Source organism: Alligator sinensis, unplaced genomic scaffold (genome assembly GCF_000455745.1).
Source record: "Alligator sinensis unplaced genomic scaffold, ASM45574v1 scaffold1456_1, whole genome shotgun sequence".
Classification (NCBI taxonomy): domain Eukaryota; kingdom Metazoa; phylum Chordata; order Crocodylia; family Alligatoridae; genus Alligator; species Alligator sinensis.
Window position 1 is genome coordinate 181,857 of NW_005842763.1, and position 15,855 is coordinate 197,711.

At 41.4% G+C, this 15,855-nt stretch overlaps 1 protein-coding gene across 1 annotated transcript in view; it reads right to left on the bottom strand.

Annotated features, from left to right (window-relative positions):
• Positions 1–997: 997 nt before the first annotated feature.
• The window catches only part of FAM98A (family with sequence similarity 98 member A), a 26,891-nt gene continuing 12,033 nt past the window's right edge, over positions 998–15,855 (bottom strand). The window contains exons 6-9 of the mRNA XM_006034690.2: positions 11,934–12,014; positions 10,198–10,314; positions 5,543–5,710; positions 998–2,944 (exon numbers count right to left, since the gene is read on the bottom strand). Of these exons, the coding sequence (XP_006034752.1) occupies positions 2,162–2,944; positions 5,543–5,710; positions 10,198–10,314; positions 11,934–12,014 (1,149 nt within the window). The 3' untranslated portion in view covers positions 998–2,161. The remainder of the gene's footprint in view (positions 2,945–5,542; positions 5,711–10,197; positions 10,315–11,933; positions 12,015–15,855) is intronic.

Here is a 15,855-nt window from a genome sequence, read left to right on the forward strand (position 1 = left end):
TCTCTTTTCCTCCTAAAGCAACTGATGTTGAATAGTCTCTTGCTACAGCAAAGAGAAGAGAAAAAGCTACCAAACTTAGTTTGTACCTCCTCTACTTTATAATTGACAGATGAGATAAACAAGTTGAGACCACCAACCCAGTTAGAGTGAGGGGCAAAGTGAAGAAAGCTAGCAACTATCAGAACTGTTCAGACTCCATTCAGCACAAGGCTTTTACACTAAATGAAAAATTTGTTAGCAGAAAGCAGAAACTGCCATAGGCACAGCATACATTCCACCAGAAGGCACATGTATTAGCTAAAGGGTCTAAGGTACCTGATCCAGAAGCCAGCTGTACAATGCAATGTTAAAGTGCTCAGATGTAGCTGAAAAGTTCTCAAATTAAAAGTACCAAGTTCATGCCATGAACTTTCCACAGTCTTAAGTAAATGGCTGGCGCAGGATTCCAAGTCCACTTTGGTAAGCATTTTTCTCCATTATCAAGCTGTTTGGGCATAGTGCAAATTAAATGAAGACTAGCAGACAATGACCTAGATTCCTACCTACTTTTAATGGTGTGATCTTCATGCAATGTGCGTCTCAGTAGCAACACCTAGTGGCTACAGAGTAAATTTAAGATTTCTTCTGCCTAGATCTCACAAATGCAGTTAAGTGACACTTCAGTGTGTTCATTTACTCTATCAGCTGTATCTAAGGCCTGCAACTTGAGTCACAACTAGTATTAGAGTCCTTTGTTCACAGGCTCATCCAATCAAAACTGCTGACACAGGCTATACCATTTAATCCAGTTATGTCTGTTTTGGGCCCAAACAAGTCGTATTCAACTAATGAGTATCTTTCAGTCTTATATGAAAATAGGAAGGGCCACCGAAGGAAGTGTGAATTACATACAATTTTTAAATACATTGCCCAGCAACCTTTTCAAGCTTTCAGCCACTGTATCACAACTGTTCTGTTCAATCTTTCCAAGAAGTAAAAGAATCTCAAACCAACCAGAGAACATACAGATACTTTTATTGCTCGCCTTCTATACATCAGCACACCTTCAGCCATTTTCTCTTTCACAGCTTGACAATGTTTATGTACACAAAAACCCAGCAAGAAGCATTATGCGGCTCTCAGGGAGAGGAAAAAAAAACCTGTAAGAACATCAAACATCAGCCAGGCTTCATTTTCTGCAGCAATAATAAAAGGGCCACCTCCAGGTAGGAACTAATCTCCCCAGGCCGTAGTGCATTTCTCTTTTTCTTTTTTTTCTTAAAAAAACAACCAAAATAACCCCCAAAACCCCCAAAGAAACTGCGCTGGATTTGCTGAGCCAGTGGTATTAACTTGTGCATAAAATAAATTTCACTTCGCTTTTTCTTCTAGATGATTTCAAGTAAAAGTTAGGTTGAGAGAAGGAGCAACTTGTTTTGGATGGATGCAGGTCAGTTTGAATCACTATACTTAACTACAGGCCTACATATACTATTGGTTGACAGATTGGCTTGGCTTGAAATGATCTTTGCAGACTTGGCAGCAGCCAAAAATCTCCAGAGTTAAGCAGGTGGTGCAATTTTTGATAAGTGGAAGATAAGGCTACTGGATGTGGAATCTACAGTAGAGCTCATATAATAGACACAGCAGACCTACTGGTTAGAGAGCAATTCAGAAGCAAGCAGGTGTGGGTGGATGGGTGCGTGTAACCTCTTCTTGACTAACACAGCAGGCCAGCAAGTCAAAGCAACACTCAAAACTGTGTTTGAACATATGTCTGAAAAAGCATTTAGAAAGGAACACAGAAACAAAACCATTTGTGTATTACAAGTCTGAACAAACAAGTCTTCATGTCTATAGTTATACCTCAGAATGGAAGGCAGGCACACCATGAGAACTGCTGAACAAAATGGTTGGATCAGAGGAATTCAGTCCAATGTTTAAAAAGCATGGCTATTAGTCAAAGGTTTGGTGGAGCCCAGTGAAGAGTGGCAGTGTAGTTATTTTAGTCAGACAAAAGGAAAATCAGAGGTCTACTCCTATGCTCAAAGCAAAGCATCTCACCCAAAAAAGAGCTTGCTTGTCACATACAGCTTTGCATTAATTCAAGACAATGAAAATCAGGCCTCTGAAACTAGGTTTCTATTATTTGAGCTCTGCTGAAGTGTAAACTTTAGTAGCCTCAGCTAGTAAAGTGTCTTCCTTGTCCAAATCCAGACTGGTTATACTGATAGCCTCCATGTTGGAAGTGCTGCTCAAACTGCCCCCCTTGATTAAAGTTCTGTCCACCTCTGCCTCCCCAGCCTCCTCCTTGACCTCCACGGCCACCACGACCTCCACGGCCACCTCTCCCTCCTCCACGCCCACCTCCTCGATCACCGTGGGACCCACCATCTTGGTATCTGTTGTCCTGTTGGTAGCCGCCACTGCCACCACCCTGGTATCCACTTCCTGTATATGAAGACTGATAACCGCCGTAGCCACCTCCTTGGTATCCGCCACCACCACCATGATAGCCACCTGTTTGAAAACCTGCATCTCTGTAGTTGCTATCCCTGTAGCCACCGTCCTGATAGCCACTTCCTCCATCTGTCCAGCCTCCTTGGAGTTTGTTTCCTCTTCCTCCCCCTCTGCCTCCATGGTCATAACTGCCACGTCCTCCTCGCCCTCCTCTGTCATGACCCCCTTGTTCGTGACCTCCTCGTCCTCCATATGAATCATAGCCTCCTCGCCCTCCGCGGTCGTGACCCCCATGGTCATAGCCTCCTCGCCCGCCACGGTCATGGCCCCCATGGTCATGACCTCCTCTTCCGCCATATGATGATTCATAGCCACCTCTTCCTCCTCTGCCTCCACCTTGCTGTTGAGTCCCTTCTGGTCTTTTCTGCCACGGTGGCATCTCAGGAGGTGGTGGCTCAATTTCATTGGGCCTGCCACCTCTGTCAGGCACTCTGCCCATTAATACCTATAAAGGGAAGGGAAGGACTGCTTTAGGAACACAGATATGATACAAAAGTCACATTAAAATGGTATGACATCTTGACAGTGGTTGAAGAGTGCTATGCAGCTTGGGTTTTTCTGAGTCAATGCAGTAAAATCTGTATCTGAAGTGTTTTTATGTTGATAAAATTCCATTAATCTCAAATGAGAGCTGTTCATTTACCTCAGAGACTTTTCTATCAGAATCAAGGGCTAAATAATCCAACATGGTGTTTCCTAACAGCTTCAAAGCACCACAAAAAGTGACAGTGCTCACTGAACTAAGAAGGGAAAAATCAGACTGGCTAACAAAGAAATATGATCACTGTTTATTTGATTTAATCCACGTGTTCACTACACATAAAAAAATTAAGATTATTTCCAAATGGATTTACTGCTCAGGACAGGCTGCTAGTTTGACAGCCAGAGACACAAATTATCTATCTAAATATCAGGCACAGCACAGGTGGCAGCAGCGCAAGCTTTCACACAGCAGCTTGCTAGAATTCCTCACTGATCTCAGATCCCTTGACAGGAATGACTGTAATTCAGTCCCTGTGCCGATCAATCTTTTGTTTTCATGCAGAACCTGTCAACTAAGACACCAAGCAGTATGGTATTCTTGGTATATGACAAGTTTACTAGAAGTGAACAACACCTCCTCTTGTTTTACAAAGGCTGTTGAACAGATAATCAGATGGTGTCCACTACAGTTGAGAACACGTTGAAAAGATTTTCAGTTAAGCGCTCACTGGAATTTGTATGTTCATGCCTTTATGTCCATGTATCCTTTTTACTTTTTTTTCATCTACAGAAATTTATGGCAAGTGAATTTCAAAAAGTTGCCTACTTCTGTTGAGTGAGTATTACATCACTTCTAAAAGAATATCGTGCAGCTTGCCTGAGATGAGGCCCAACAAACCACCAACCCAAATAACAAATACACAGAAAAGCATGCATCACAACCTGGCCTGTGCACATGATGGGAAGGTAGACTGTGAAACTGTTTCACTATGTCGAGAAACCAAGGAACTGTCAAGATTCATAAGGAGACTGGACGTTTACATATTTCAAAAGTTACAGTTCTCTCTAGCCACTAAAATGAAGCTTTTGTGGAAATGCCTATTCTGGCATTTGTCATGGGTTTAATGGGTTTCTCTTTTATATTTTCTTCTGTCTTCTTCTGAGCCTGACGAAGGGTTTTTGAACCCGAAAGCTTGCTTAATAACTATTCTCCAACCATTTGGCTTGGTCTAATAAAAGATATCAAATTCACCCAAGGAACCTTGTCTGCCTATGTCCTTAGACCGACACGGCTACAACCCAAACCCCTGCTTCTGTCCTATTAACATTTTTCTTGTTTTGTGATTTACTCTGTTCTCTTATTATAAATTGCCCTGAACCCCTGTTGAAAGGATGGCATATACATTAAGTAAATAAATAAATATTAATCAAGCAAAACAAAAACAAATATCTAGAACTGACAATGGGTGGAGAAAAGCCACTGGAACAAGATAGGTCACCAGCAATGTAGTCTTGCGTTTCCAGTTAATCGTACCTAGCATCCTCAGTAAGTTTACCCCCATCTTTCCCACTTCTCCTTCTGTATTCTATACCCTTTACTGAGATCTAAATAGGTACAAGATGCAGAGCTCTTGGGAGCAGGCAATCTAAGTTGCAATGTATAGCATTACAAGACCCAATCCTGTCTGGAAACAGGATACTACTGAAACAGAGAGAAAAACAGCAGTAATGATTTTAAAAGTTCTGTTAATTTTTAACAGCTCCACTATCATGCAAATCTAACAAGAGTCAAGCTCAGTGCACAAGTCAAGCCCTTGATTCTGCTATTCTGTAAAGCCAACATTTTTGGAAGTGGATGTATAATGCCCTTAATTTAGACAATATTTTTGCCACCTCAATACTTGCTTTTAAAAATTAAACCTTGGACTGTATAAACTTATTCTAATCAGAGTGAATGCAAGAATCTAAACAGAAAACTGGCTCTTATTCCCCACATAATTAAAATAAATTAATGAAAGATTACATACAAAAATCAGGCATATATGATGAGAGCAGTATATAACAGCACTCTAGTTGTATCATCTATGACTAAGATAGTGAAATAATAGCACAATATATTGTTTTAAGGAGCAATAAATCTAGTGCTCTTGCTTTCTGCCCCCACAGTCAAGCCACACATGCAGCAAGGCAATGAAAATGGACATTGTCCTCCTGATTTTAAGCATCAGACAATATGCTCCTTCTCATATTGAATAAGTTCATATATCAGAATAAGTCCATTAAGAACAGTCAAAGCAATGGTGGAATAAGGTGCTATTCAGAAGGAATAAGGATACTAGAATGTGATTATATCAGAAGTTCTAGATCCTAGAATTAAAACAGTAGCTGAAAGCATGATAAGAACTCGGAGCTGGTGGATAAGGATCAGTAACAAGAATGATAACATGCATCACTTATTTGCCAGTCTTCACTTTGATGACAAACAAAGCATACTATTCTGTTTAAAACATATTCTTATTCTGAAGTTATTTTTGCCACCTTAAAGTCAGTGAAGAGATACCTTATTAATGGCACATGCAGTCTTTTCTCTGATGGAGCCACTGCTTGTCCTCATAATCTTTGACAAGTCTTGCCGAGCTGCCAAGAGGTTAGCAATGGAAATAGTGCACTTAGTAGATAACAGTGCGCGTTTTGGTTGGTAAATTTTAGCCAATTTCTCTGTTTGACTCTGTTGAAAAGAAAAACATTAATCAACTAAAGATATGGGTATGTGACAAAATGCCTTACCAAAAATCCAGATTAATATGAAAACTAAAATAAATTATCTGTCATTAAGATAGATACGAACATAAGAAATGTTAAGAAACACTTGAGAGTTTTAAGAATTGCTGTAACTAGGTCTGAGATCCAAATTTTTTTCTTATCTTAGTTGCACGGATAGTATTTAATTGTGACCCAACTGCCAAAATGTTACATTGAACATTTACTTTAAGAATTTTCCGATGGAACAAGAAAGAAATAGTGAGAATCTGTATTTTTATTTTGCAAGTAGTCAGTGAAAACTGACATACATAAGCACACATACTCTAAAGAATTCTGACCAATCAACATCTCCAAAATGACGATGAATTGCATCTGATCTAACTAATTCTACACCAGCATGGTTCCCAAACAGCTGATGTTTAAAATCCAAGTCTGTTATTTCTTATAGCCAAACCTCCAACACCGCCTCACTAGAAAGAGGGAGCACAGGGCTGTTTTGACCAGCCTCTACCCCACCAAACCAAGATGCCAAGAAACACGCACAGAACCAAATTTAACACAAAATCACCTGCTCTAATACAGACCTTTTTCTTCCCTATGCTGTAAAAATCTGAGGCAAATATCATGCCTTATTTGTTTCTACAACTTCTAATTACAAAATGCCTAAGACTTGCCAAAATGTAAAAGAAATATCTCTCTTAAGAGATGACAGACTTTCATTGATGGCACGATGGGATCTCCAATCCTAACTGTGCCTCCTGCCATGCCAGAAGTGTAGGGCAGAATGCACAGTTTTGGAGATGAGAAATAAAATTCCTCAACCCTCAATCATGTGACAAACAGGGGGCACACCTAGATATTGAAACTGCACCCAGCTGTCCATGACACAGCATCAGCTGCAGCACAGGGCTTTAAACGTCCCCAAGCATAGGGAGCCAATGGACTTTTTCTGCACTATGATATGCAAAGGCCCTGTGCTAAGTAATTTTATAAATCTATTAGATGACTTGTGGGGCCCAATATAGATTTTTCCCCCTCAAAGGAACATGGCTCTTTCACATTTAATGTGGAACTTCTTTAAGGCTGTTTTTTCTTCATTTTATCTGCTACAAATTCCCTGAACGTCTGGCACATTACCATTTATCATATGGATTAACAGGTTAATTGCATGATAAATGTAAGGTCTGCAAGAGGCCTAATGCAGCTTAAGAAATTTCTGCCCCCTTCATGCAGTACATTTTGATGGGCTAGTAAAATGTGAGTCCCTGTTAATCTTGATACAAACAGATACATCTGGGCTGATAGATTTACACAGGCAATGAAGAGTTGCATTAACCTGTTTAATAACTACACTCTATGGAATATGCACTGCAAACTTGCAAGATTATAATATAAGGATATCTATACCCTTTAAATACGTATAAATAAAAACAGACATTTTACCTCATTTTTTCCTGGCTAAGAGTATAGTTCAGAGACTGCCTCTGCTACCATCAGTTTCCTGTGTTTGAGGGAAGCTACAACTGACCAAGGTAGCAAAAGTTAAAAATGCTACTTAAACAAGTACCAGTAAATACAGGAAAGTCACTCTGAAGATGCTAAGATAAAAGTTCAGCTAGGAGCAAATGCTTCCTTTCCACCTGCCTCTGTCTACATTCTCACCCTACCTACTCACCTTCTTGCATTATCTACTTTTTCTCTTCCTTTTCTTCCCAAAGGGATCTGTGATTGGGTCCCTAACCACATATTCAATAAAATAAGGCTTTGGTGCTATATGCCAAGCCTTTCAGATGGATGCAACTAGTTTGCTTTCAGAAGGAAACATAAATAGGATGGAGTTTGGGATGCAAGTGGGAATAAAAGACTGAGGCCTAATGATGGTGTAGAGCAGGTGGCAGAGTGCAGCGGGAGGCCTGCAGCCACCAGCCACTCAGAAGTTAGACAGCCCTCTTGTAAAGCAAAGGAGACAAGAGGGACAATGGCATAACTCTGGCCACCTCCGTTTTCTTGTGCAGGGACCGGGACTTCCCTGCTGTGATAGAAGCCGGACGCGAGGGGATCGCCTTCAGACCTCAGGTTGGGGAGGACCGGGTTAGAGAGCTTCTGGAGGGGCTGGACGCGTTCAAGTCAGCGGGTCCGGATGCTCTCCACCCCAGGGTGCTGAGGGAGCTGGCTGGGGTTATTGCAGGGCCCCTGGCACGGCTCTACGAGCGATCGTGGTGCTTGGGCCAGGTGCCAGACGATTGGAAGGTAGCTAATGTGGTCCCCATCTTCAAAAAAGGGAAAAGGGAGGACCCGGGCAATTATAGGCCCGTCAGTCTTACCTCAATCCTGGGGAAGCTCTTTGAGAAGATCATCAAGGAGCACATTTGTGATGGGCCGGCATCCGAGATGATGCTCAGGGGCAATCAGCATGGATTTATTAGGGGGAGATCATGTCAGACCAACCTGATTGCCTTTTATGATCAGGTCACAAAGGCCATGGATACAGGTGTCGCGGTGGATGTAGTCTTTCTGGACTTCAGCAAGGCCTTTGACACCGTCTCTCACCCCATCCTAATTAATAAACTAGGCGACTGTGGCATAGATGCCTACACGGTCAGATGGATTGCAGATTGGCTGAAGGGTCGCACTCAGAGGGTGGTGGTGGATGGATCATATTCGACTTGGGGGGAGGTGGGTAGTGGAGTCCCCCAGGGCTCGGTCCTGGGGCCTGCGCTGTTCAATTTCTTCATCAGCGATCTTGATGTTGGGGTGGAAAGCAACCTGTTTAAATTCGCTGATGACACCAAAATTTGGGGGGAGGTGAGCACGCTAGCAGGGAGAGAGAGATTGCAGAAGGATCTGGATAGGTTACAGGGGTGGGCAGACAGGAACAGGATGCGTTTCAATACGGACAAGTGCAGGGTGCTGCACTTGGGTAGTAGGAACCAGCAGCACACTTATAAGATGGGGAGCTCCCTACTTGAGAGCACGGAGGCGGAAAGGGATCTTGGTGTCATTATTGACTCCAAGATGAACATGGGCCGACAATGCGAGGTCATGGTTGGCAGGGCTAACCGGACCTTGTCGTGCATCCACAGGTGCATCTCGAGTAGAGCCAGGGAGGTGATCCTCCCCCTCTATGCGACGCTGGTCAGGCCGCAGCTGGAGTATTGTGTCCAGTTCTGTGCGCCCCATTTCAGGAGGGATGTGGACAACATGGAGAGGGTCCAGAGGAGGGCCACCCGCATGATCCGGGGACAACAGGGCAGACCCTACAGTGAGAGACTGCGGGACTTGAACCTATTCAGCCTCCACAAGAGAAGGCTGAGGGGGGACCTGGTGACCGTCTATAAACTCACTAGGGGGAACCAGAAGGGTTTGGGGGAGACGCTGTTTCCCCTAGCCCCTGCTGGCATAACAAGGAATAATGGGCACAAGTTGATGGAGAGGAGGTACAGATTGGACATCCGAAAAAACTACTTCACAGTCAGGGCGGCTAGGAGCTGGAACCAACTTCCAAGGGAGGTGGTGCTGGCCCCTACCCTGGGGATCTTTAAGAAGAGGCTGGATACTTACCTGGCTGGACTCATTTGAGTCCCGTTTTTGTTTTTAGGGTGAGTGGTTTTGTTTGTGTTTTTGGGTTGTTCTCCCGCCCTGGCGGGGGGGCGGGCTAGAAGATCTATTAGGTCCCTTCCGACCCTGAAACTATGAAACTATGAAACTATGAAACTGGGCAGTACGTGTTCAAAGGGAGGGTGCAAGAATTAGATTTCCCAGCTGAATTCTTGATATTTTAACACCTTTAGAGTGACCTGGAATTTTGGTTTACCTGCTATAGTTCCCCTCAAAGGCAGGAAAACAGGAACTGCTAAGAGCTGTGGTATACAGATCAAAGTTATTACCCATGGACATACGGAAGTAGCGATGAAACTGGAACTCTGCCAGCCTGCAAAGGGAAACCCACGGTTTCCTGGATTTTTCTCCTTGCGATGAGAAAAATCCATGTTTTTCCGAGGCAAATGGAAAACCCAGATCCCTGATGAGGAGGTGGTCAGCAAGATGTGCTCACACTACTATGCAGGTCAAGTCTGTAAGGCAAGAATCTTGTTGTGGTGCCCTCATGGCGAACAACTAGGGTTTGCTAACTGTCATACTAGCATTCGCCTCTACTCTTGATCTGTCCATTTAACTGTATTTTTATTCTCTGAACATATTTTACATATACACAACATATCTTCTGATTTCACATGCTGTTACTAACCCACATAATGATCAATTTTTAAAACAAAATTTTATGGTTTAATTATAAATGTTATCATTTGCATTGTTACAAACTTCAGAAATTAATAAACCAAAACAGACATTGGTTCAGGGATATTTCCCATTACATATTAGTAAAGTAAGTTTTCAGAGAAGATAGCTTATGCTTTATAAGAGTGCAGTATGCTCATAAAAATCAATTTATACCTTAGCTCTCTCTGACCAGCCAAATGACTGCACCGTTACATCCAAACGTTTCACTAACAGCTTTCTCCGAACTTCATACTCATTGGCTATGGCTTGATTAATTGCTTCAATTTTTTCCTGCAATGGAAATTCACAAGCATGACAGTCTTCAGATTATGAACAGAATTACTTTCTAATTGCAAATAATAAGCAATAGGCACATGAAAGCAAACAATGGTTTGGCATAAGCATTCAACTATCTACATAATTAAATAAATCGATACTCAACATCCAATTCTCAGTCAGTCATGGAAGCAAACAAAAATGCAAATCAGACCTAGTAACACAGCTTTGCTCCAGGTGTCAAACACTCGTCCTCACGGCAGCTCCAGTACTGCCCCAAAGGCACGGTTTTCACAGTCACTCGTAAAGAACATAAGAGCCACATTCAACACTTTTTGGTGCAACTTCTAATCTGCTTTCTCTTACATTTGTCAGGGCAAACAAAAAAGAGCAAATAATATACAAACAAGTTAAGAATCAGAGAAATACATGACACAGTACAAGGAACCTCTAAGTTAGTGCCTTTTCAATAATACCATATTTACTCAAATCTAAGATAACCCTGAATTTAAGACAACCCTCCCAGTTAAATTCTATACATGGAAAAAATATAAATGTGTTATAATTTTCCATGTACAGACTGTAATTGTTTGACAGTTGTCTTTAATTCATCCTTTCCACTGTCACAGGGGGCAGGCAGTGGGGAGGCAGGGAGTATGGGGAGGTTAAGCAGCTTGCCCCCTGCTTGTGCCTCCCCGGCCCCCCCAAGCCTCTGCACCCCCTTTTACTGCTACAGGGCCAGATTCTCGTTTTAAGCCTGGGGTGGTGCTCAGTGCCCCAGGCTACAATGTGGATAGAGCCAACTGGTGCAGAACAAGGATGGGGGGTGGGGAAGGAAGAGGGGCAGGAAAGAGCAGAGGCTGTGTGGAGGAGGGGAGAGGAAGATGGGGAAAAGAGGCTGCAGGGGGACCACGGGGGGAGGCAGCAGCTGCAGTTATGGCCCTGACCCTAGGTAGGGACTAGAACTTGCACCACAGCAACCAATGCGCCCCCGCCCCCCCCTCAATTCTAAGACAAGGGGCTTTTTTCCTCCAGGTTAAATGGGGAAAACCCTCTTCCTAGAATCAAATAAATGCAGTGATGATAATAATAATAATAATAATAGTAATTTGAAAAAAAAGTGTGTCCTTCAGGAAAAAAAAATATAGAGCTGCAAATTAAAACCAACTCGGTGACTGACTAGAATACTAAATGAGGATGTAAATAGAGTCTTGGTAAAGCACAATAAGAGTAGAAACAAGAGGCTGCCTTACAATTTATAATCAGAAAGAAAAGCCTCACTGTAAATACCATGGCCTCTTAGGATAGCAAGCAACAACCTCTGTTGGAACAATAGCAAGGATATTTAGCATTAAGGAAATTATTGTTCATCTTTTGCCCAACATCTTTACCCACATATAGATTTACTGTAGGGTGCTGCTTTGGCCAAGTTCCCTAAAACTTAAGATCAAACTAATTAAAACGAGAATTAACAAAAAGTGTATGACACTAATATAAATTAATCCTGCAAGCACTACTAGAACCGGTTCTCATATTTACTAAAAACAGACAAGATAAACTATTCAACACACAGAATCAAGACCAGCAACACTACCAAATGTGGGAAGCAGTCTCTTACACATGCAACTATTTACCCAGTGAGCTGGTCCCAGCTGTTTCTTCAGTAAAGGTTTTCCAACATGATTAGGTGGAACCTTTGCTAGGGTTTCTTTTAACTGTAAAGAAATATAAATATGTAAGATTAACCAAAACCCCAAATTCTCACAGATAACTTACAAGGGTGAGGGGAGTGGTATTATGAGATACGTGGGACCTTTGTCATGGCATAGGATTGTCCCAAGCACACTGGATCATGGAGAGCTAATCAGCTCAAATCATATTTATGTCTAAGCATTTACAGTAATCTTGGTCAAAAGGTTAGAGAAAACAAAAACTAACAGATATTAGAGATGAACATTTTTTTTTTTATTTAAATGAGGAGCAACGGAGGGAAACCACCCATTTGATACAAGTGCTAGTCCCTGTAAACAAAGAGAATATCCTGTACTTGTTTGGAGAAGGATCAACAGTCTCCTGTATCATAAAAAAGAAATTCTTTAATTTAGCAATGTATAGTCATAGGGTATTTAAATAATTTGCATACAACAACTCTGTCCTGCTTCCAAGCATGAATGCAGGTATAGAAATTGCAATTTGTATACAGAGGAGGAAAGCAGGTCAGACTCATAAAATAATTGCAATTTTCTATTATTTCAAGTTACAGTTCTGAATTTCCAGAGCTGCTTATTTTTCAGGAGGCCATTTACTAAAGCTAATGGTTGACTTTCCTACAGGTGTTTACCCCTCAATTCATTTGTTTAGCTTAGCAATTTTTAAAATGCAATGTATTTAGAACTACAGGCAGTCCTCGACTTACATTTCGAGTTACAAAGTTCCGCACTTACAACCCTTATAAATTGACACCCTGTTTCAACTTTGTGATTTCAGTTTCAACTTTACAACGCTTGATCTCACCCAACGCCACACTAGCAAACAAGGTGTGTATAAATGTATGTGTATAAATGCCCAAGAAGTGCATAAAATAAACAAGCTTGATTTTGTTGCGTGTTATACATCATTTCTAAATTGCCAACTTCAGTAAGCACCAATTCCAAAGTCTTGATTGTTGGTCATGCACAAAATAAAACCTACAGCAGCTTTTTATATGGCAAGTTAAAGAGACATTTCTAGGTTCAAATTTATGCTAAATATCAAAGAAACACCCAGGCCTTTCTTTATATCACAATTCTTATTTTACATTCAAATCTGAACTTTTCACTATGTTTCCTATTTAAATTTTTGTGTTCCATTCAACTTTTGGCAGCAAAAGCATAATCAGACATTTCACTTTTTGATGCAATAAATTAGTTTCACTCTCAAATTCCAACATAATACTAAAACTACTGCAGTGTTTGGTTCTATTTTTTTAAAGGAAAAAAAGAAGCTTCAGTTCAGAAGTTTCTTTAAAAAACCCAACTGAAACAATACGTGCTACATTATAACTTGTGTTTTTAAAAGACAACTTCAGGATGTAGATGGCGCAACATCTCTTTAAGCTTAATGTATTTAATGTTGCAAATAATAAAAAAAGATTTATAAACAAGTAACAGGGAAGTGAACAAGGGAGAAAAAAATAGTATGGATGCTAATACATTTCATGTATGGAAATGGCGGGGGGAAAGGAGGAGAAAAAAAGGAAGACATAAAAAGCAAAAAGGATAAAAAAGTCTAACTGGCAGGCAAATATTTTGCATTTACATATGGCAAATCTTCTCTGAAAAAAGGTACTGAAGTTCACGAGTGCATCATTGTGAGAAGCTATTTTACAGATGAGTAAATGAACTAAGACCTTAACTGAATTGTACCAAGCAGAGATGTGGGGTGGAAAATTTTCAAGTGCTTTATTTTTCTGTGGGAGATTTTCTATTTCTAAAAATTCACTGTTTCATAAAATTCATTAGTAACAATGAATGGATGCCACTACAATATTAGGCAAGCTTGGCAGTTTCAAAGTTGTAATTATTGCTTTTCAGGTGATTATCCCTAGGAAGTGTGTGAAAGAGTACATATATGTTTTATTGATTTGTAAACAGGAGAGTAAATACACTCACATAATAATCCAAACCAAAAACCAAGTTATGAATTCACTTAATTGGCTGTACAGTCAAATCAAAACCAAAGGTAAAATCTCAGATTGCAGGTGAAGGCAAAACCAAAACTGTGATTAATTTTTGTTTCACTTTTAGTTCAGCAAACACACAGAGCAGTGTCTCATTTCTTTTCTTGAGTTGGGGGAAGTTGGGAGTGTTTGCATAAGATCTTTTAGTTTTTTAGTGTTTCTGGTTTAAAGTAGTCATGACGCCTAATCAGAAAAAAACTAGTGTGTGGCATCCTTATAGTGAAGTTCAAGCCATTGAAGGAAGGAAGAAAGTTGGTAGGAGTATGCTAACAACACAACCAGAATGAAGAAACATTTAACAACATGTAGAAACTGTCCTGAAAGAGTACAAGCCACATACAGAAAGTTAATACAACAAAGTGCTGAAACAACGTCATCTGAGAAAAGTCTACTTCAGGAACCCTATGTAAGTAAACAAATTAATATGTTAAACAACACAGTATAGACTAGCATCTATATTGTTTTAAAACATAATTTTAAAAGTTGTTAATGCAACTCTGGACTATTATTTATTTAAAATATATGCATCCTGCTTTTCTGCTTGCACTAAGCACTCAAAGTGGCTTAGGCTTAACAATATTTTTTGAATTACATAATACAGTAAAAGCTTTGTTATCCAGCACCCATGGGGAATAGGGGATGCCAGATAACAAAATATGATGGTTAAGAGGCCCAAGCAGGCGTCTTTGCCTGTTCGGGCCACTGATTCTCCCGTTGCGTCCGGGGCACCGCCAACCCTCCTGCCGCATCACCGACCCTCCCACAGGCCCTAAGGGGCAGGGAGGGGGGCCCCCGTGCAGCCTGCTTTGCCCCGGGCCATGGGGGCTCGGCAGTGCAGGCTGCTTTGCCCCGGGCCATGGGGGCTCAGAGAAACCAGAAGAGCCACGGTGGGCACTTCTGGTTTCGCTCTCCCTTGCAAGCTGGCACGCCAGTTAATAGAACATGCCAGCTTGTAAGGTGCCAGTTAATGAAGCTTTTACTGTAGATAAATAGTTAACTATTTCAACCCAGCAGAGTGAACTTAGTCCTCTGGCCGATGGCAAAGGCCAGACTATACGTCCCTTTGGCTATGCAGTCCCAGGGCAACTGAGCAGCAAGTTGCGTAGCAGAGTGTTCTTTCTAGCAGGAAGGAGAGATGCAAACTCCCTGCTGCTTCTCCTTCTCATGGATGAGGCCAGGCTAGAATAGGCTAAAATAAAAATTTTTCCCCACTTTTGTTGCAGGAACTTGGTAGCTCAAGTGAAATAGCAGATTTGCAAAAAATGGAAAATGAAAATGTTGAGCTGCCAGGTCTGGGGGGAAGAAGCAGCAGGATCCTCACTTTCAAGACCACTGTCACCAGATATGCGATCTACCATGAGTAGTTGTTCAAGACAGTCAAGCTTTTTATCACACTTTGTGGACAAAATATCAAAAGATCAAGAAAAAGCAGATGAGATATTGGCTTGAGCTACATGTGCAAGTGGTACACTTCTTTCCATAACTGAAAATCAGTACTGGAACATTACAAACCAATTTGCCCTTCATATAAGTTACCATCACGTTATCACTTACCACATTCTCTCTTAGATACAGAGTATGACAGAGCTCAAACAATGGTTACTCAAAAGATGGGTCAAGCAGAATCACTAACTCCAATGTCAGATGGATGGACTGATATACAAGGAAATCCTTTACTGACATTATGTTAGCAACATATGAACCAAGATTCCTGAAAGCAATTGCTACCAAATCTTCTTGTTATACAGGTAAATACATAACATGAATGGTGCATGCCCCCAGCGGCTGGGGGGGCATGGCTGCACTGGCGGCAGTAAGCGCAGAGCTCCCGCAGATGC